Source organism: Marmota marmota, unplaced genomic scaffold (assembly GCF_001458135.2).
Source record: "Marmota marmota marmota unplaced genomic scaffold, marMar, whole genome shotgun sequence".
In the NCBI taxonomy this organism is placed as follows: domain Eukaryota; kingdom Metazoa; phylum Chordata; class Mammalia; order Rodentia; family Sciuridae; genus Marmota; species Marmota marmota.
The window spans coordinates 4243138-4265097 of NW_025999897.1; the positions used below are offsets into that span (position 1 = coordinate 4243138).

The window sequence follows — 21960 nt, forward strand, 5'->3', positions numbered from 1 at the left end:
CGGGGGCCGGGGGGTGGGGGGGGGGAGCTCTCCCTTCTGAAATGTTCTTTTCTCCAGCAACTGATCACATTCCGCTTTGAATGAGTCCAGGGTATGCTTTAGAGCCCTGCCTGCTGGGAAAGCCCTTGAGGGCTGAAATCGTCAGAGCCGTTTGCATGTCCCAGTGCCAGCCACATAGTACGTCCTCAATAAACGTGTGTTGAATGAACGGGCAAATTATAAAGAGGGCTGAGACTTGCTGAGCTAGCCCACATCTATTTATAAACCACCCTCTTCCTCAGCGCTGCGACCCAAAACACACACAAATGTCTCATTTGTGCTTTTTTTCTTAAGTCAGCCCGCCCAGGCACATCCCCTCATTACAGCCCCATCTGACTGCTCTCTTCAGACCCACATCTCTTGCCCTTAGGGTTTCGAGCCAACTCCCTCAGACTAGAATCGCAGTCTCCAGGCTTTGTGGACTTCTGAGGGCCTCATTCTCTGTCTTTCTGTCCTCAGCTTTCTGCTTTGGGGACAATCCCCAGGCCCCGGAGCAAAGGCAAAGCTTGGTCCCAAGGTAGTGTCCCCTTAGAACCAGCCAAAGAGCAAAAGAAGCCCTGCCTTCCCTGAGATCAAAGCTCTGTGCAGCAGGATCACCCGTGGCCCAACGCCACGCTGCTATGGCAACATGAATTTTAAGCAGTTACCGGCAGAACCTGCCTCTTCTATTTCAGCAACCCTGGAGCCAGCCTCTCCAGGTGGGACTCCCCACAACGAGGGGCCGTAACATGCGGGAGGCACCTGCAGCATTTTCCAGGGTCAGGACGGCCACCCCAGTAGCTGACATCCTCAGGCCTGAGTGGACAGGGGATAGGGATGTCATATTTAAGTTTTCAAAGACAGAATCTATTATTGGGGAAGATGCAGGGGCACCAGCAGCCTCAAGGGCAGAATCCCAACAAGGGGGTGAAAAGAACTCCCACTTCTTTCCTTCCAGGGACAGGGTCTTGTGCATCCAGGGATGCAAAGACGATTACCCAGTTCCCAGTCCCAGTGACTTCGAACTCTCAGAGATAGACCACATATTGCAATGTCACACCGTGCAGTGTCACAGATGTCGTGACACAGAATCTCTTACTTCTGGTTAAGCTTTATCCTGGGAACCCTGGGAACAGTGGCACCCAACACTTACACCCCAAACCCCACCAAGGCTGAGTCCCCTTTGCCAGCTGGGAGGCCACAGAGGGCATCCCAGCAGTCATCTGGTCATCTTCACTGTCCTTGTCCTCCCAGGGTTAAGAGCGGGCAGTGGGAGTAGAACCCCAGCTTTCTTGGCCTCTGGAAGAATGCACTCAACCCAGGTTGCCTCGTGCTGCGGTCAACACTAGCGCAGACCCTGTGGTCCTCCCTGGGCGTAGGGAAATGATTACCCCACACATTCATTGGTGGAAGTCGTCTAAATTAGGGTGGGCTTTCAGAGAGGCAATTCAGCATGGTGGCTTGGTCCTAATGCCAATCTTTAACCTGGCGACTCCTCTTTGCAGCGTCTGTCCTGGAAAGATACAGAGGAATGCACAAGGACGTTCATTACAAATCAGGAACAACTTAATGTTCTTCTTTAGGAGATTCAGCAAACGATGGCATGCAGGGCTGTGTTAGTTTCCTAGAGCTGCAGAGCAAAGCACCCCACTCCAGGTGCCTTGAAACAGCAGAAGTTACTCTCTCAAGGTTCTGGAGGCGGGAAGGAATCAGTGTGCACAGAGCTATGCTCCCGCTGAAGGCCCCGGGGGAGGGTCCTTATGGCCTTTTCCAGCTTCTGATGGTGCCCAGCAGTCTGTGGTGTCCCTTGAAATGTGACTGCATCACTCCCATCTCCACCTCCCTCTTCACGTGGCCTTCTTCCCTCTGTGTGTGTCCCCCCTACTCTTTTTTTTTTTGGTGGGGTGTGGGTACTGGGGATATAACCCAGGGGTGCTTAACCACTGACCCGCATCCATGGTCCTTATATTTTTTTCTATTTTGACACAGGGTCTCGCTAAATTGCTGAGGGGCTTGCTAAGTGGCTGAGGCTGGCTTTGAACCTCAGCCTCCTGAGTCACATGTGCCATCTCACCCAGCTTTCCTGTTCTTATAAAACCCCAGGCCTTGGGCCTAGGGCTCACTCTAATCTAGTATGACTCTTGTCTCAGTAAATCACTGCTAGGGTTTAAAAGAAAGGTGTAAAAATTCAGACTGATATGAAGTTATTAATAGTTCTGCCTGTTTTGACAAGAATGCAGAAGATGATGAGGAAATACAAAAGTAAAGTAACAAAGTAAAAATATTAGCTTCAATTAACCCTATGTCTGGACGTGTGCTGTAGAATCAAGGAGTTTTGTCTTAATAACAGATGAGTTACCTTGTCAACCCCAGGCTGAGCATGGGCTCTGTACAAGGAGGAGGCTGTAGATGTCACGTCTGCCCTATAGACGTTCCCGTTGTCGAAATATCTAGAAATGAGCTGGACAAGTCGAATTCAATAACCATGACACAGTGACCAAGGCCTGTCCAGAAGGCCTGGATCTACAATGTCCCCAAAGGCTCATGTGTTCAAGGCCTGGTCCCCAGTTGGTGACAACATTGGAAGGTGGTGGAAATTTAAGGAGGTGGGGTCTTATTAGAGAATGTAGGTCACTAAGGGTGTGTCCTTTCAGGGGGTATCTTGTTCCTGCCCCCCACCCTCCTCTCTCTCTCTCTCTGCTTCCTGGCCACTATGAGGTGAGCATTTTTGCTCCACCATGGCCTTCCCCATAATGTGCTGCATCGCCACAGGCCCTCAGACAAGGAAGCCAGCCAATCCTAGGCTGAAAGCTCTGAAACTGTGAGCCACAATAAATCTTTCCTCCTTTAAGTTGATTTTTCTCAGGTATTTTGTCACAGAGACAGAAAGCCAACACAAGAAGCAAGGCCCAAACTCCTAAGAGCACTGTATCTATTAACACCATGCTCTAAATCCTCCTTGCTGTGAAGTCCAAAAAAGGGGGGAGGGGGAGACATGGAGGATTAGCATAGGAAACCAAGGCTGGGATGTCTGCAAGGAAAGCTGAGAACCCTGGAATTCAGGTCTTTCTAATATAGAATTAGTAACACACACAACAGAACCTCAGGGTTTGGCTGGAGTGCCTGGGCCTCCTTGTTGGGAAGCGGAAGCTCCTCAATACATAGTCACAGTCCCTGTGGCTGGAAATATGCTCTTCTCTTTCCTCATGTCCTTAAGTCCCAACTCCTGGACTTCCAGGAACTAGATCCCAGGATATATTTTGTCAGTTCTTCCCAGAGGCGGCTGTCTCCGTCATGGTGTGTCTTCTCACTTCATCTCAACGCTTGCAGAAGGTTAAGTGTTCCGAGATAATTTTCTCATGTTTCTGGCCATCACTACTAAATATTCCTGAAAGAAGCTGACGTTGCCCACCCCTGGCTCCAATGCACACACAGGGCCACATTCTGGGACTAATGAGGCTCCTCTTTGCTTTAATACCGCCTTATGCGTTAAAGTAGCAAATATTGATCAAGGGTTCACCAGGTCCCAGGCACAGGTCAACACTATTTACATAAACAGCTCATGATCTTCACACAGCCCCAGGAGCCAGTGTCACCCAGGTCCCAAGCTGATGGATAAGAAAACAGAGGCTTGGAACATTTTAATAAGATGCTCAAGGTCACTCAGGAAAGGGTGGAACCTGGACCTGACCTGAGGCTCTGTGACACCAGAGTGTGGGCTCTCAGCTGTCACCCTCTGCACTCCCTCCTAGTACTGGGTGTTGTAATTGTTCATTTAAAAGAATGCTTCCTGTCGAAACCATGCATTCCTGAGAGTAGGGCCTGATTCATGAAAGCATACCAAATGCCTCGTAGGCCTTCCATGAAACTTGGATGGATGGATGGATGGATGGATGGAAGGATGGATGGATGGATGGATGGATGGATGGATGGATGGATTTTTGGATGAAACTATAGATGAGTGAATGGATGTGTAGATATTTGGGTGGATGAATAGAAGGATGGATGGATAGATGGATGGATAGTTAGATGGATGGATGGGTGGAAGAATGGATGAGTGGATGGATGGATGAGTAGATGGATGGATAAATGGATGGATGGATGGATGGATGGAAGGATGGATGGATGGAAGGATGGAAGGAAGATGGACGGATGGATACACTAAGAGGGTAAAATCATTTCCCTGTAACAATTTAGTTCAGTGGTTGGTGGCCTGCAAATTAACTGACAAAAGACAAAAAAAAAAAACCTCATAAAAGTGGAATCAGGCAGTATTTGTACTTCTGTGACTGGCTTGTTTCACTTAGCATATCGTCTTCAAGGCCCGTAAATGTCACAGCCTTCATTAGACCTTTCTACCTTTCTAAGGCTGAATGATGTTTTATTGTGCCATCCTTAACATCTATTCCTCTATTATTGAACATTTGGTTTGATTCCAGTTTGGGGCTGTTTCGAATAATGCTTCTGAGAATATAGGTATACAAATATCTGTTCAAGTGTCTGCCTTCAGTTCTTTGGGGGAATATACCCAGAAATGAAATTGATGGATCATTTGATAATTCAGTTTTTAATTTTTTGACAATACTCTTGTCTAAAATAATGGCATTATTTTACATTCCCACCAGCAATGCACCAGGGCTCCAATTTCTCCACATCCTTACCAATGCTATTTGTTTTCTGTTTTGTTTTTACAAATGGCACCCTAATTGGTGTGAATTGTGGTTTTGACTTGCATTTCCTTCATGACTGGTGACGTGGAACATCTTTTCATGGGCTTATTGTGTATCTGTTTTGGAGAAGTGGCCTTCGAGTCCATTGCTTACTTTTCATTCATCTGATATTTATTGTTGCTGAGTTGGAGAAATCCTTATATATTCTGGATATTAGATATTAATCTCTTCTTATATATATATGATAGCCATCACATTTTTAATGGTTGGAAGAAGGAAGAGGAGGAGGAGGAGGAGCTTAGGGGTTGTGGGATGACAAAGACCAAATGAGGCTTGGAAAATCTAAAACATCTACCAACTGGCCATTTACCGGGGAGAAAAAAATTGCAGACAGAAGACAAGAGAGAAGGTGAAGGAGGGGAGGGAGACAGAGAGATCATTTTACTTTGTTTTAAGCTTTCGAAGTAATTAGGGCAAAATAATAACATGAGCCACTTTTAAGTGTTGTGTCTATGAATGTTTGTTATATTATTCTTTGTATTTTTCTATATTTTTAGATTCTGAAATTTAAAGAGAGGGGGAAACCACTCCTACAAAACGAGGGTGGTGGTGCAGGGCACACAGGACTGTGGTGAGGGTGAGGGGCAGGCAGGAACTCAGAGAGGGCTGTTTCCATGTGAGTGTGTCAGCTACAGGTGTGCAAATCCCTGACTCCCTGAGATGCAGTCCTTCAGGACAAACAACTCATGTGGCTACCTGTGGGTGAAGTGAAGGGATAAAAGTTAGCCGATGGACCATGAAAACGTTTCTTTTTTAAAGATTCTGTGCAGAGACATGCTGTCATCTGCCCAGGCCCAGCCCAGAGCCTGACCTTGGTCCCGTGGGCTGGACCCCATGGACCTCCAGCTGCCTCGGCTCATGCACGGATCTCACTTGTCCCTAAACACGGGGTCAGGGAGGCAGATGTTCTTCTACAACATTAGGCTCGTCGGGGGCCTCCTGGAGATGCTTCCCATGTGCCTCTTGATGCACAACCTCAGCCCACAGTTACTGCTGCCTTGGAGTCTGAGGAGTCCCCAGGCAGCCAATCCCAGGCCCACATCCACAGCCGTCCGTGCACACACCATGGGGCCTCTCCACGCATGCCCAGCCTAGGGTGTGCCCATGTGGCCCTGGGTGCTTATGTCCATACACTCCCCCTACTTGAGGGTCTCTGAATAAGCCCACGAGAAAAGGAGCCTGCTCCTTTCCCAGTTTATCATAAGAGGAATCCCTGCCATCGACTGAGAAGTTGGAAAGCTTGACTCTCCCGCTCACAACCCCCTGTGCAGGCCTGGCCCCTCTGGATACCCCAGCCCCCCAGCCTTGCCTTCCACAGAGGAGCGGATAGACCCCTCAGGCTGAGGAGTCAAAGATGAGAGAAGATTCATCAGACTCGAGTCCTAGGAACCAGAGCTAGACAAAAGGAAATGGCTCCCCCAGGGTGAGACTCTACTGGCCACAGTCCACTGGAGAAGGAAGGGGGAGGTTTTCTTTCTGCTGAAGCTTTTCTGTCAAGTCTCAACCTTCACCCAAAGCCACCAGGGATAGAGTCTCACTGCCTGGTCCCCCTCTGTGCACAGAGGCCAGGAGAGCCCTGCTGGGGGCCCCACAGTCACTCAGGGCCATGAGGCAGCTTCAAGGCCCAGCCAGAGGCTTCCCTCTCATGAGTCCCCACCTTGGCCAGCTCCAGGAGATCTGGAGGCTGAGGATAGTAGGACAAAGTCACAGCAGGGGCCCAGACCCTCGTCACCCACACCCCAACCCAGCTTCTGAAGAGTGAAGTTCCTCTCTCCAGTCCCTTCTCTTCCCAGCACAGGTCTCTGAATTCTTAAGGGGAAATCCCAGATGCCTCTCTTCGGGGATCCGTGAGCCGTGGACTCCCTCTTCTGGTGAAGTGTGAGGAGGAAACAGCCACGCGGCCTGGAAGGCTGGGACTCTGAGTCAGTTGTTCAAGGGACGGTATTCCCCTCACCTGCCCAGTCCACCTGCTGGGCACCCAGGGACTCCTCCAGGACTTGACCAGCACAGAATCCTGGATGCCCCTTTTTTCTTTCCTAGCAAATAAGCACGGAGCAGCTTGGCCTCCTCCCAGGCTCAATGAATTCACCATCCTACGTGGACCACCAAGGGTTCCCTGCCCCAGAGGACAAGGGGAGGGTGACCATGTTAGGCCCCGGGAGAAACTCGCTCTGCTTACAGATTGGTCGAGAGATAATTGTGGTAATTCTGACAAGTGTAATGGAATGTTACAAAGGGATTCTTGTTGCCTCTATGTCCACTGTGACCCCAGAAGCTGAGAATAAGCAGTAGACACCAACCACCTGCTCCCCACGAAGTGGAGGTGCTGGGCCACATGGGCAGCTTAGATCAGGCAGGGGTCCAGAAGTTCTTCTCACAAACTCACCCACTGGGACAGGGTGCTTTGTCCTCTCTTAAGCTAAGTGTTAGGATTTGGATCCAAAGTGTCACCCAAAAGCTCCTGTGTTAATAATGGAATGTTCTGAGGTAAAATGACTAGCTTAGGAGAGTTGTGGCCTAATCAGTGATTAAGTAAGTGGATTAATCCACTTAATGGATTAATAATTGAAAAGAACAACTGTCCTGGGTGTTAACTGTTGGCAAGTGGGGTGTGGCTGGAGGAAGTAGGTCACTGGGGACCTGCTTTGGGGGTTTATATTTTGTTCTGGGAGCCTCCATCTCTCTTTCTCTCTGCTTTCTGGCTACCAGGAGCTGAATAGCTTTCCACCACCACACCTTTCCACCATGATGTTCTGTTTCACTCAGGCCCAGAGTGATGGAGTCTGTCAACCATGGACTGAACTTCTGAAACCATGAGCTCACATGACTTTTGCTCCTCTAAGTTGTTCTTGTCTGTTCACAGCAATGAAAAACTACTGACACACAAGTGAGGGTTTCCAGGGACCATATATGCATCACCTCATTCCATGTGTTTCCAACTAACCCCCAGGCAGGGCTCACACATCCTACACCCTATGGTCCACCAGGACTTCCAGACCCAAGTTCCCCAGCTTGCTTCAGAGCAGCTTCATGAGGGGAACACCTTTACCCCAATCCTCACGTGGGGTTTGAGGGAGTGAAAAGCAACCTGACCATGGAATAGAGCATAGTTGCATTGGGGGGCATTTACAAAATATTTGATCAAATGAAAATTAACTGGTGCCACCACCTGTATTCTCCTGTCCCATCATACTCTCAGTCCCCCCAAGACTGTAATGGTTCCAGAGTGGGAGAGAACAAGTGTTTACCAATACCAATTCTCTCCATCTTCCTTCCTAGTGTTCAAAACGCCTCAAGTTTAGTGGGCCTGAGTAAAGACTACATGTCCCAGCTTCCTTTGCAGTTAGGTGAGACCATGTGACCAAGTGCTGACCAATGGGTGGTGAACTTAAACGTCAGCTACCTTCCTGCCACTCCCTCCTGGGCATGAGTGTTGGGGGTGGTGAGCCAGCTTGAATCCCTACCCCAGGGCAATGGTTCTCAACCTCATCAGGACATTAAGTCACCTGCGGAAGGGCTAGAAAGTCCTGAACCTTTCAGGTTTCCCCGGTGGATTCTAATATCCACACAAGATGGAGAAACATCATACTCCATGCCTGTGACTTGGGTCTGGGCAGAACAATAAACTAAAAAAAATAGTGGCCCCTGCATTTCCTATCTTCCTTGGACTTGCCTCCCATAGGACTACTCTCCTGTCTTTGGGTAACTATGTAACAGAGGCAGAAGATCCTATTTGAGCCACTTCCTTCTGATGTCTATTACTGAACTTCAGCCTGGACTTTACCTTATCCAACCAGTAGACCCTGGAGCCTTCTGTCATTGATTCTGGGGATCCAGGAAAGGTTAGTTCTCTTTAGCATCTTGGGGTCTTAGAGGAAAGGCCCATAAACACTAGTATCCAAATCCAGAGTTGAGATTGTCATTATTCTTGACATATTGACTGGTAGTAACTAAAGGTAGGAACTGGCCTCATCTTTAACCTCATTTTGAATCAGTTTTACAAATAAAGGAATCAAATTAACCAACCCATGCCCCGTTCAGGAAAGACCAGACTATTTTATTTATTTCCTGGAAGAAAAGTTTCCTTTGCCCTCGGTGAGTGACTTCTGTGTGTGCTCCGTGGAGTAGATTTGCTAGAATCTAAACTGAGCAACGCTCTTAAGCTCTTGAAGTATTCACACATCTGTGGTTGCCCTGTGGAGAGAGGATTCAGCAGTCCCAGTATTTATGGCCTAAATAAGATAAGCTGTCAGAGGTTAAAAGCAAGTTGGGGGTTCTTATCTACTAACTGAATTCTGATACAGTTGAGGGCCAAAGGGGAGGAACATAATGAGTGATTTTGCAAACAAATGGAATTTTGCTCTCCTTCAAGGACTTTCCATGCAACTTTGAAGAATTGTTTTATTAACCATGTATCTCTTAATCTCAACCCACTGTCCAACCCAATTTGATCCCAGCAGGACTCTTTGGGGCAATGCTTCAGAATGGGGTTGGAAACCAAAGACAATATAATCCGTAACCTCCAGTTTATGTTTCTTAACAGTGACACCGTCTTGGACTGATAATCTTTTGTTGTGGGGTTTCTGGGCATTTGTAGGATGTTTAGCAGCATCCCTGGCCTTTACCCACTAGATACCAGATGCTACTCCCACTCCCCACCCAAGTCTTGACAACCAAAAATATCTCCAGACACTGTGCCGTGTCCCCTGGGGAGAAAAATTGACCCGGTTGAGAACCATCCGAATCCATGGGGCTAGGAGTCCTACTCACAGCGACATCCCTAAGCATAGCACAGTGCTGGGCACACAGTAGGAGCTCAACTAATCACTACTTATTGGATGAGTACTTGGGGGAGAGGTGGGAAGTGCACACCAAGTCTGCACCTCCGGAACAGCTGCCTGCTGTTCACCTGGTGCAGTGGGGGTGAAGAGGAGCAGTCTGACCACCTCCTGCAGACAGCAGGTGAACAGATGGCCTCATTGGTGCAGAGTGGGACCCACAGCATATGTCCTTGCTGGGGCAGTTTCCCATGAGCACTCCCATGCAGTGACCATGCACAGTGGTTGTACCAAGTCAGGATCTCTAGGACTCCTCTGACGATGACTCTAACTCAAGGGTGACCTAGGGCTGGCCTGGCCATTTGCACTGCCATCTGAGACTCTTCCTCTCCCCACCTCCTTCCCCACAGGTCAGACCTGCATCACAGCCTGAGGGCCCCTGGCTGCTCTTCCAGCTCTTGCCCTTGGTCCAAATCCCATTTTGGTGTCAGCTTCTTGGAGGATCTGGAACTCCAGGAGAGTGTCTTTCCTCATCCACCCCCCACTTCCTGCAGGATGCCATTCTCTGGGGCACCCCGACTCCTGAAGTGCAGTTACTGAAAGCATCATGCTCGAACCAGTTTGGACAGGGAGGGAGCTCTCGGAAGGATCTTAGTGTCCCTTTGTTGACAAGACTCAGGAAGACATGAGCTTACCTTACAAATAATAGGTCATGAATAACTAGTTGAGCCAGGCACATGCTAACATTTTGATCCAAGAAAATCTTCCAAATTCTCCTTTTATTGGTTTTAAGGCAGCAAGGGACATCCTCTGGCCCACATGCCTTTCTGGCCAAGCAAAGGGAAGTCAGGGCAAGGGAGGGGGTTGGCCATCGGGAGCCGGCCAGAGCACTCTCCCCTACACTCCACCTCCTCTGGACTCTTCGGCCCTCACATACCATCCTAATGCACTTTGGTTTGAGAGCAAGCGTGCCCCGTGGCCCTGTCCAGCAGGGTCTGCCACGAGCATCTTCAGGGACCCCGGCCCGGCTCAGCCTGCCTTCCCCTCAGCCAGGCTCTCCCAGGGGCAGATGACCTCCTTTTCTGTGGCCCGGTCACCAGACTCTCCAGTGTCATCCGAGTCCATCAGGCAGGGTCCACTCTCTATGGGCACATCCATTTTGATCTGGAAGAAGCTTCAGGCACAAAAGAAAAGCCGTGATCAAAGGGCAGAAGGGCAACTCACCCCCAAGTTTCCCGAGGGGCCCAGAGAAGATCAGCCCGGGGGGCGTTTCCCAAACTTCACATGCACAGCATTGGCCGGGGATCCCTTGGTTGGGGATTCCTGCTTTGCTGCTGAATTAAAGGTAATTCTGAACATGTTCGATTTTCTTTTTCAAGGGGCTTGAATTTGCATGGTTTTGATGAGTTCAGGATGTTCCTGTAGGACACACCAGTACTTAATTCTCAACCTTTTTAAATTGCTTTCTGAGGACATGATGATCCCTGAGAAGAGAGCATTTTTAAAGCCTCCGGTCCACGTGTGAGGCATGACAGTGGCTGTAAGAGAGGACATTCCCTCAGCAGGGCCAGCTGGGAAGACTCAGCAGACACGCTGGATCCCGATCCCCTCCCAAGGCCACAGAGCCACCTTGCCTCCTGCTTCCCCAAGAGACAAGGCAGGAGAGGGTAACAACCTCCACTCCCTGCTGTCCCCCATGACATTGCCCTGCCCAGGCCACATGTCTCAGTCTCTGTGGAACCTAAGACCTCTGCCTATCACTTCCTTCACCAAACCCAGGCAGAACCAAGCACAGAGCACGTTGATCAGGACCGGGGTGCCTGCCCCTGGCCACTCCCAAGCCCAACGGGGACAGGGCTGATTCTTGATGTTTCCATTCTTTGCTTTCTGCCCCTGGTTCAGGCATCTCCTCTGAGCTGTGGTTTTACATCAGGGGACATCAGGCTTGCGGGACCACCCAAAATGGAGTTTAGAGGGGCCACTGCTCAGGAGAACACAGGGCACCTTGATTTCACAGAAACCGCTGCCTGCTGGGGCCAGGGTCCTGTAAGCCTGTCAAGAGAGTGTGCAGGTGGGTGCAGGAATGATGTGGGCAGGGGTCCTTGGGGCGGGGAGATGAGGGCACCTAAAGCAGGGGAGGGCGGGGACCCTGGAGTCATTTCCCAGGGTCCACCGCCTGTGGTTCTCACTGCAGCCAGATCTTTCCTGCCCTTTCCTAATGCAGTGCACGTACTGGCCAACATGCTTGGATGGGCCGCTGGGCGGAAGTGCATGAATGGGAAAGAAGAGGAGAAGGATGCCTGTCCCTTGGCCTCCGGAAAAGGAGGAAGAGCAAGACTGAGACTTTCCGGTGGCCCAGGGACATGAGCAGCCTACTCATGGTGTCTGCTTTGGAGGACCCTCCTCACTACCCACCCCATCAACCCCAGACCACATTCATGGCTCGGAGCCTTGTCACTGGAAGAGGGCTGAGTCAGCACNCCCCCCCCCCCCCCCGGTGCCGGCGCCAGGCACGAGCCCCTCCGCTTACTTTGTTACTCTCTTGGGTTTCAGCCGCGGCAGCTGGCCCACATCCCCCAGGGGCTGCACCTTTCCGTGGGACACCGCAGGGCACTTGGGTGAGAGCCTGGCAAAGACGGGCGAGGCCAGGCAGCCCCGTCTCAGGAACCTGCTGAAGGACAGGGCCGCGCGGGCCTTGGGCAGGGCCCTGGGCTGGCTGTGGGGCCTGGGGCCGTCAAGGGAGGCCTCGCTGCTCTCGGCCATGAGGGCCCCGCGCTGCACACTTGACCAGCTGGGCTCCCCCTTGGGCTCCAAGCCTGAGGAGCCCTCCAAGGCCACTTGAATGGGCGAGGGGCAGATGGTGCTGCTGGGCCTCCTGATGAAGCGGCTGGGCGAGGGGAAGGGCCTCCTGGGGGAGCGGCAGGAGGAGGAGAAGGGGCTGGAAGGAGAGGGGGGCACGCAGGTCCCAGTGTACACAGCCAGGTGGGGGCTGGGAGCCATGTGCTGGCCTGGCTGTAGAGGAGAGAAGGACAGGGTTCAGCGGTGAGTCGTGTGACCCATCACCAGGGCCCTGAGCGGCCCTGTGCTGACTCAGCCCTCTTCCAGTGGCAAGACGCAGGCCTGGTGTGGCTGCCTCCTGAGGAGTTGGGGAGTCACCTCTGTCACTCAGAGGTATAGCCATATAAAGTCCTCCTGCCCACCCGGGGATCTGTCCCCAGGGCCAGACAGTTGTATCCCAACCCCACCTTCCTCCAGGCTCAGGATGCGGGAGTTCAGCCAGGCTGAGGTCTCCCTCACCCTCAGCTCCAGCCTCCAAATGAGCAAGGCCTCCCGTCCGCCGTTTCCCACGTCACAAGTCTCCATCACTGGGCGGCACTTAACGCTTGAACTGAGCAGCGGAGGTGGCAGAAGTCATCCTGGAGCATGCCTCGCTGCCCCCTCCAGGCCGGCGCCTGCCAAGTCCACCCTGGCAATGCCCTGGGGGTGGCCCAGCCCCAGCATCTCCCCTGGTTTCCCCTGAGAAGGGCACAGAGGCTGAGCCTGGAGCCTGGGTGTTCCAGCAAGGAAGCTGGCGACGTGGGGCAGGAGGTGATCTGAGGAGAAAGGGCGGCCATCAGCCTCCCTGGGCCATGCGTTCCCAGCGCCCCGAGGGCTGGGCAGGAGGGACAGATCTGGTGCATCTGCAGCTTGAGGAGCCTGAAGGAGCTTCGCCCAAACCGACAGAAGGAAACTGAAATCGGGATTTCCAGTGGGGCTCTTCACCACGACCTCCCTTCCCCTCGCAGGACACACGGGTCTGTGGCCTGGGCCTGCTGGACTCCTCCTGAGGGCACCACATCAAAGCCCAGCAGGACAGAAGTCCTGGGGCGGGTGGGCCTGTGGGACAGTTGGACCAATGCCACCCCCAAGAGAGAACCGGAAATGACTCTGGTGAAGAACAGACTGAAATGGCCTCACGATGTCCTCAGAGGGCCCCACTGTCCCTGGCCCAGTACTTCCCTGTGGCTGAAGGAGCTGCCTCTGGCCTCCGCAGAGCAAGGCCTAGTTTCCAGGTCCCTGAGCAGGCCAGGCCCAACCCTAAGAGGGCAGGGCAGGTGCACCCAAGAACAGCTCCTGAAGGAAGATGGCAGCCAGGGGCCACTGGGCGCTCAGAGCCTGGGCTGAGTGGGCGGCTCTCCATTCTCCTGCACCAATTCCCTCAAGTTCAGAGAAGACCCCGTTCTGAAGGGCAGCTGGGGCTGCTGCTCCCCGCCCCCGCCCCCAGACTCCAGAACCCAGGCCCAGGCCAAGGGCCACTGGATGACGACATTGATAACGATCATCGTCATTGTAGAGGGCAGTAGGACCTTAGCAAATGTGGCCCTGGGCTGAGTGTGGATGATTTGTTGACTCCCCAGAACCTCTGCGTGAAGCAACTATCATTACCCCATTGTACGGTCGAGGAAACACCTGCTTCAAGAAGCCAAGGAAAGAGATCTTAGAAGGAGAAGAAGCAGCCGAGAGACTGTGGGGACAGCAGGGCAGAGCCGCCTCCTCACCATCACCCAAGGCCACTTTTTACAAACACAGACCCTGGCCCCAGCCAGCCCCGCAGAAGGCTCTGCTCTGGGGAAGCATATTCTACCCTTTACCCAGGTTTACCCATCTACTTGACACGCTGGCTCCTCTATGACTCTATGATCACCCCACTTTAGAGAATAGGACATTGAGGCCCAGAGGGGTTCATGGCTCTCCCCAGGCTCTTATGACTAGTAAGTAACTGTGGCCTGTAGAGTTCTAAGATGGTGCCCGGGGTTCCCATCCCTGCCCTGTAGTGTGCATGTGAACCATGAGTGCCATGGATTGGTGACTCTTAGGCCAGGCGGCGTGAGAGGGCACAGCTGACTTTTACAAAGGGAGAGTAGCCAGTGAACTTGACCTCATCACAGGAACCCTTTAAACCTGAGTCTAGGGGCAGAATCAGAGACTCAAAATATGATAGGGGTTCAAGGTGGGCGAACTTGTCTGTTGCTGGTTTTGAAGATGGAGGGCCTCATGTCAAAGAAAGTGGGCAGTTTCCAGAGCCAAGAGCAAGGACACGAGGCCTGCAGTCTCGAGGACCTGAATCCTGCCAACAACCTGAATGAGCTAGAAAGAGGATTCTGCCCAGAGCCTCCAGATAAGAGCTGCTCAGCCTGCATGTGAGCCCTGAGCAGGGAACTCGGCTGTCGGTTCCGTCTGAAGGTTTCCTGTCCTGCCCAAATTCATGTTGGGGGATGGGCTTTGGGAGGAGGTGATCAGGAATGGAATTAGTGTCCTTATAAAAAGAGACCCAAGAGCACTAGCCCAGCTCTTCCACCACATGAGGACACAGTGGGAAAGCGTCTAAGAACCAGAGAGCGGGCCTTGGACTCTGAACCCACTGGTACTCTGGTTGTGGACTCCCCAACCTTTAGAACTGTGAGAAGTTTCTGTTGGTTTTGAGCCACCCAGTTTACGTATTTTGTTATAGCAGCCAAAATGGACCAAGGTGGACAACTGCTTGTTGTCCGTGGTCATTGGTCACACAGCAACAGAGCACCAAAGCCATGACTTGGTGAGCAGCTGAACCAAAGCCTGTATGACCCAAATGCCCTGCTGTTTCTACCACCCCCGTGTGGCCATTCCACTGTCTGCTGAGTTCAGATAGGACTTGGGGTCCTAGAGAGTGGGGTAAAAATACTTAACTAGGAAATCAGCCTTGTGAAGAGGGATACAGAGTTATCAAAGCGTCACTTCCTGGGCTCATGAACTTGAATCCCACTCCTTTAGAATTCGTGATAAACTCCTGCTCTAATTCCACCTTACAGATAGGAAAACTGAGGCTCATGGAGATGATGCAACTTGACCAACATCAAAGCTTTCCATGGGATCAGCCTCTGCACATACCCTCCCCCAGTTCTGTGCTCACTCCCACCTTCCTACTCCCTCTGTCTCTCTTCCCTCCACCCCACTCCTCTCCAGCACCTCCTGATTTCCAGAATGAATGACAAGACAGGGAAGAATGATGGCCACTATCTTTTTGCACTTACCGACTTGAGATGGTCCTTTCTTCTGGGCCAATGGCCATTAGCCTGGTGGGTCCACATCACTTTAAGCGGGCTGCTTTCTCTACCCCCTTCCACCAGGGAACCATGAATTCCCACCTTGGCCCCTCCACAGAGGCCAGGGCCTGTGCTTCGAGACCCAGCCCCTCCAGCTCAAGCCCCACCTACTCCTGTGCGGGGCAGCAAAGCAATGGTATTCAAGACACATGGCAATGAAATGTGATGGGACACAAACAAAGTAAAGGAGAGCTTGATTCTGTTTCATTGTGTGCAGCATTTTTATTGTGCAAGAGCCAGGAGAGGGGGGAGGAGCATGAAATGAGCAGGTACGCTGACATGAGGACAGTCAGGAATGTTTACACAGAAGGCGCAGCAGATGGTGCAGAGAGATGCAGTTCACTTTTCTGTCCTCAGAGAGTGGCTGAGAATGTGAAGGCCACCTGAACTCCCTTCCCCACAGCAGGAAGGTGAGCAGGGGCCACACTCAGATTCAGCATGCAAGGTCTGGGGTTCCTTCTGGTCCCTTCCCATTCTTCCCTTCCCCAGTTCTCCAAAAGCAAACGAGCAAAACTGGCTCCACGGGGAAAAACCCACTTAGGTAACCATGCCATTCTACCACTCAACCCACCGGACACAGTCCTGCAAGAGCCTTTCCAGCTGGGAGTGACCTCACTTCAGCCATGGAACTCGGACTTCAGGACGGACCAGTCACTATGCTGTTGTTGGTCAGTCAGTCCTCTCCTAGGAGCTGCAGGCAGGGGCGCGATATCAACTCCCCCCAGCCTGAATATATCCTAATATTCCCTGGAGGGTTCAGAGGGTTACACTGAGAGATTCTGAGGGAGCACAGAAAATGTTTTGGAACAATAATGTTTTAAATATCCCTCAGGAAATCTTTAAACAATAAAGAATGAGCCACTGTGTTAGACAACACTGACAGGTAGGAGAAAGCACAAGCTTACTTGAGGACCATTAAGCTTCCAGAGAGGGCAATGATAAATATGATGGTGATGATGATGGTGGTGGTGGTGATGGTGGTGATGATAGTGATGATGATGGTGGTGATGATGATGGTGATGATGGTGATGCTGATGATGGTGGTGATGATGGTGATGGTAATGGTGGTGATGATGATGGTGGTGGTGGTGATGTTGGTGATGATGGTGGTGATGGTGGTGATGGTGGTGGTGGTGGTGGTGGTGATGTTGGTGATGATGGTGGTGATGGTAATGATGTTGGTGATGATGATCGTGATGATGGTGATGCTGATGATGGTGGTGATGATGGTAGTGGTAATGGTGGTGATGATGATGGTGGTGGTGGTGATGTTGGTGATGATGGTGGTGATGTTGGTGATGTTGGTGATGATGGTGGTGATGGTGGTGGTGGTGATGTTGGTGATGATGGTGGTGATGGTGGTGATGGTGATGATGGTGGTGGTGGTGGTGGTGGTGATGTTGGTGATGATGGTGGTGGTGGTGGTGATGTTGGTGATGATGGTGGTGATGGTAATGATGTTGGTGATGATGATGGTGATGATGGTGATGCTGATGATGGTGGTGATGATAGTGATGGTAATGGTGGTGATGATGATGGTGGTGGTGGTGATGATGGTGATGGTGGTGGTGATGATGACAGTGGTAATAATGGTAGTATGGTGATGATGGTGGAGATGATGATGATGGAGTTGACAATGGTGAAGATGGTGATGATGACAATACCAGCAGCAAGCATTTTTTGAGCATTTATGATACGCCAGACATGGTTCTAATGACCTTACCCTTATTTCCTTATCCCTAGTCCTTGTATTTTCACTTAATATTCATAATGAAAACAGTCTTTTCCCTAAAAGTCAAGCTAGAAAATGGAATTCTACAAAGAGAATACTGGGATCTTGTCGAATAATTTATGTTCTAGCATAAATGTACACTCTATGGGTAAGTTATGTGTTTAAACTATGCCATTAAGGAATTAAGATGATGTTTAAGTACACCGCATGGTAGAGGCTATCCCTGTGGTGTAAATATGTCAATAATAGTGCCCAAATAAATACCATTTTTTATGCCATTTCAGATCCACATGGGCCTCGTGGAGCTACTGTTAGTTTGACTCATAGCAACAAAGTCACCAGGAGCAGCTGCCACCTGCTAGAGCTCTGGCCACAGCTGAGGATGCTCTAGTAAAACCTCAGAACTGGGTAGGGACCTGTGGCCCCACTGACATCAAACATGAGAGGTTCCTGGTAAATTCCAGGATCAGAGAGCAGAACCCAGTGGACCCTTTAGTAGGGGAGCAGGCAGGAGATGAGAGTGGAAAAGAGCAGATTCATGGAGCTGAGCTACAGTGAGCCCACACAGATGCATGAAGCCCTGCATCCCTAGGGGCTGTGGAGAGCCTTCCAGGATGGGCGGTCCAGGTTGACCGTTGGTCCTCATCACATACACCAACTACCTGCCCTAGGGTCTCTCTGATCTCCTGGTCTTCACTCCATCCCCAAGCTAGTGGTCCCTGCAATGCCCTCCCAAAGCACCATCCCATAATTCAGCTAGTGATGCTCTTGTTCAATTGTCTTTCCTGTTGACTGTAAGTGTCCCAAGGGTCAGAGTCCCCCCATCCTTGATCCCCAGCACCTCGCAGGATGCTGAGCATGTCACAGGTGCTGAACGTCTTTATTGGATGTTGAATGGTAGGGACAAGAAGAAGAAAACTGTCAGAGCCTGGCCCCTTTAACCACAGAAGCTAGACTCTGGACCCCAGTCTTGGTGGTCTACAAGAGGCAGGAAAAAGAGAAAAGAAGGGACAGAAAGAGGATTTCTCAGCACCCACTTTGAGCCAGACACTCTGCTCTCAGTAACACTCTAGAAGAAATTACAACAGCAGGTAAGTTGAAGGTCAAAGTCACACAGCTAGTAAATATCAAAACAGTGTCCTCCCGACTCTGCGGTCCACACTCACTGGGTTTAGAAATAATCCTTCTTATGTCAACACAGAGATTTGTTTTTTTCAGTGACATTTAAGGACCAATCCCACGCAGGATGCTGGACTGACTAGGAGCAAATAGTGAGTGGTTTTCTTCAAGTTCAGCATTGAAAGTAGCCAGTGCTTTCTGAAGCCCACCTTTTCTCATTGCTGAGGAAATTCCCCAGCATTTCGCACAGACAAGGTTCTGAGAATTCCAAAACTTTCCCCAAAATGGTACCCGGCTGGCCAAGGAGCATCACGGGCTCACTCTCTTGCTCACCTTCCAACATATAGAAGATTCTGGATAAAGATACAGGACACTTCTTACCTCTCTCAGCTCAACAGCCTTTCTGCTCCCCTCTATTTGGCTCAGCATCACATCATCACTGTCGGCCAGAGAGTGTCAAGCACCTTCCCACTGCCCGCCCTCAGCCATGCTCTAGCAAATTCTATTTATCATGAAAATTGATCTCAGGCTAAGTGAGTGACTTCATTTCCCTCTTCCATTTCAAATTCTCTCTGAGCTGCGACACCAGGCAGTGAACCCATCCTCTCCAAGACCAGTCAGTCATATCCTCCAGACTTGTCCAAGGTGTGTCTTATCAATCATTTCTTTTCCTACCTCCCCGCCTCCCCAAGATCCACCCTTCAGCTGGCAAACACATCCTCTGCACCCTGTCTTTACAAAGGCCTCCCCTCAACCCTCCACCATCTAGGTTACCACTACAGCCCTCACCTTTATCCCAAACTGCTTGAAATGCTGATCTGCATTCACCACCTTCCCTCTTCACCTCAACACATCCTGGGATTTGTCTTCACTGTTCCACTAAAATCACTCCCTTCAAAAATCCCCAGTGATTTCCAAGCCACTCGATCCAGCAGCCTCCTCCCAGCCTTCAACACATCCAGCTCCTGGATCGGTCAGGACAGGCAGGGCCAGGCTGCAGTAGCTCCCAGCTCTCAGTGACTTTTTCCAATAGAGGTCTCCCTGCCTCCAACCCCCACACACCGAGTCTAACACAGACGGAGGCCTCCTGTGTCTATTGCTGTGCTATGTTGAAGGTGATGTAGTCTCCAGGTCCACAGCAGAGCGTGGGGTGGGGGTGGAACACGTGCTCTTGGCCTCTGCACAGCCCATTGGCCAGCACTGGTCACATGACCCCACCAGCCGCAGGGGAGGCTGAGAAGTGGAAGGACTCACACTGTTTCACGAGGCCCAACTGTCCCTGCCCAACAATTGTATTGTGCCATAACTTGACCACTCCCTCACATCTGCTCCTCGTCCTCTCCATGACGCATTCTAACCCCACTCCATCCATTCTGGACTCTTTATTCTCTTGTACCTTTAAAATGTGACTTCCTCCAAGATGCCTGGTTAGCCTTCTTCTCTCTTCCTGTCCACCCTCTCCCCTGAGTCCTTGTCCACGCTCACATGTTCAACCATCACTTCCTGGTAAAGGAGTCCATCTAACACGACTCCCTCTTCATGATTCAGAATTACTCCAGCCAGCGCCCTTTGCCTTCGGAGCACTGACCTACCATCCACTCTGGGTCTCTCACTAAGAGTAAATTTGATAAGATTAAACTTGACTGTCTTGTGCAGTTCTGCATCCTTCATGCCTAAAGGAATGGCTTAAAAGTCTCCTTCCAGAAGCACATTTTCAACTTCCTATTGGGACCTGGGGGTGAGAAGAATCTAGGTCAAGAAGGGCTGAATGCCTTGTTCCATGTCACAGTCTCTTGTTTGGTGGTTATCAGAAACCTCAGAACAAAACTTAATGCTTGAAAAAACTGTGTCGTTCAGTTGTGACAACCCAGTCTCCCAAGGTACCCTGCTCAGCCTTACTGATAAAAATTGGTTGTCTACTCATCTTTTTAGAAATTCCATCATATGGTATTATCACATTATACGTTGCCTCAAAGTCTTTCTGGAAGATTATAATTATTAACTATAGATCTCGGCTTTCTACCTGGAAAATTCCATTTGATCTTTGAGTCTAGTTTCCTCAATGGCTCCAGATGGATTTCATCTGGTTCTCAAGGACTAGATGCTGCCAGGACCTACTTCCTACATCCCGCTTTAGTCTGAAGACCAAGGCCCGTCCACCTAGCTCACAGGCAACAGAAGAGAGTCCACATTCCGCTTGTGACCTTCCATGGGACAACTTCAACCTGCTCTTCCAGGCTCACTTCATGGACCCTGTGCTCTGAGCCACCAAATAGTTATACAGGCTGTGTCCTGCTTAAGTGGCCAGCCAGGACTGAAATCCAGCCAAATATTATGAGGCTATGTCTATCTGAAGGGAGCACCTTTTCCTAATCCCACAAGCTGTGTCTACAACAGCCATAGCCCTGCCTAGGCTCCACCTATTAAAGACACTCCTCCTCCTCCTCCAGGAAGCCTCTCTTGATCTCCCAAGCCAAGAAATTCTCCCTCAACTCTGGACTCCTCTGCAGTGTCATCCTCCACCCAATCTCAGTCTTACTCAGACTTATGGTAGAGGCTTTGTATCAACCCCTTAAGGGCAGAGACCACCTTATCCATTGCTGTATCTACCCTTAGCACCCTTCACCCATGCTTACACAAAAGCGGACTTTAATAAACATGTGTGGAACATAATTGCTGCCATCCAGGGGTGAAGCTGTGGATCCTGAACCTTCCTTCATGAGTAATGAGACCTTTACTTTTTCATTCATTTAGTAAAGAATGATCACCTGTTTTGCTTACAAGCCTGTGCCTCTCATGAGATTGTGGATCCTGTGTGTGTGACATGGAGTAGGTTTCTGTGGGTATGTGGGGACAATCTAGCAAGTGCCAGACCCAGAGCACATGGTAATCTGTTGGAGAATGAGAAATATGTGAAGCCCGAACATGGGGAATCGGATGGTGGAGAGTTGAACCAAAGACGAACAGAACACAGTGCTCTGAAGAATTACCCGATACCTCCACCACCCTGACCATTTTCCCAGGTATATGATCTCAGCTCATGTGGAATAACTGGAAAGGACAGCAGATATCCTCTAGTTTCATGCTTCTTAAACTTCCCCACTAAACTAGGCCAAATGGCAGGAGAGCTGGGTGAACAGACCTCCTCCCCACCACCTCCCCACCACCCCCCGGCATCTCAGGCTAGAGCCTGAACATGCCACAGCCCAGCAGGAAATGTCTTTGATGTCTCAAATGTTATCCTAAAAAATTCATGCACATTTTGCATTCTATTTCATAATATATTCAAAATTGTTTTAATGCAAATTTTTAAAAATTACCTGACTTTCTTCCTATTCCAAATCTTCAAGTAAAATTAGTGCCCCAGTCGTGGTGTCCCTTTGGAATTTATAAAATCTGTTCTGATCATAAATCTTGTGCCATCCCCTCTTTCACAAAGGAGGAGGGAGCAGAAAGTTTCA

At 50.5% G+C, this 21960-nt stretch overlaps 1 protein-coding gene across 1 annotated transcript in view; it reads right to left on the reverse strand.

Moving 5' to 3' along the window:
- Positions 1 to 10267: 10267 nt before the first annotated feature.
- The window catches only part of Rgs9 (regulator of G protein signaling 9), a 61950-nt gene continuing 50257 nt past the window's right edge, over positions 10268 to 21960 (reverse strand). Inside the window, exons 18-19 of the mRNA XM_015504845.2 lie at positions 12057 to 12538; positions 10268 to 10700 (exon numbers count right to left, since the gene is read on the reverse strand). Coding sequence (XP_015360331.2) covers positions 10556 to 10700; positions 12057 to 12538 — 627 coding nt within the window. The 3' untranslated portion in view covers positions 10268 to 10555. The remainder of the gene's footprint in view (positions 10701 to 12056; positions 12539 to 21960) is intronic.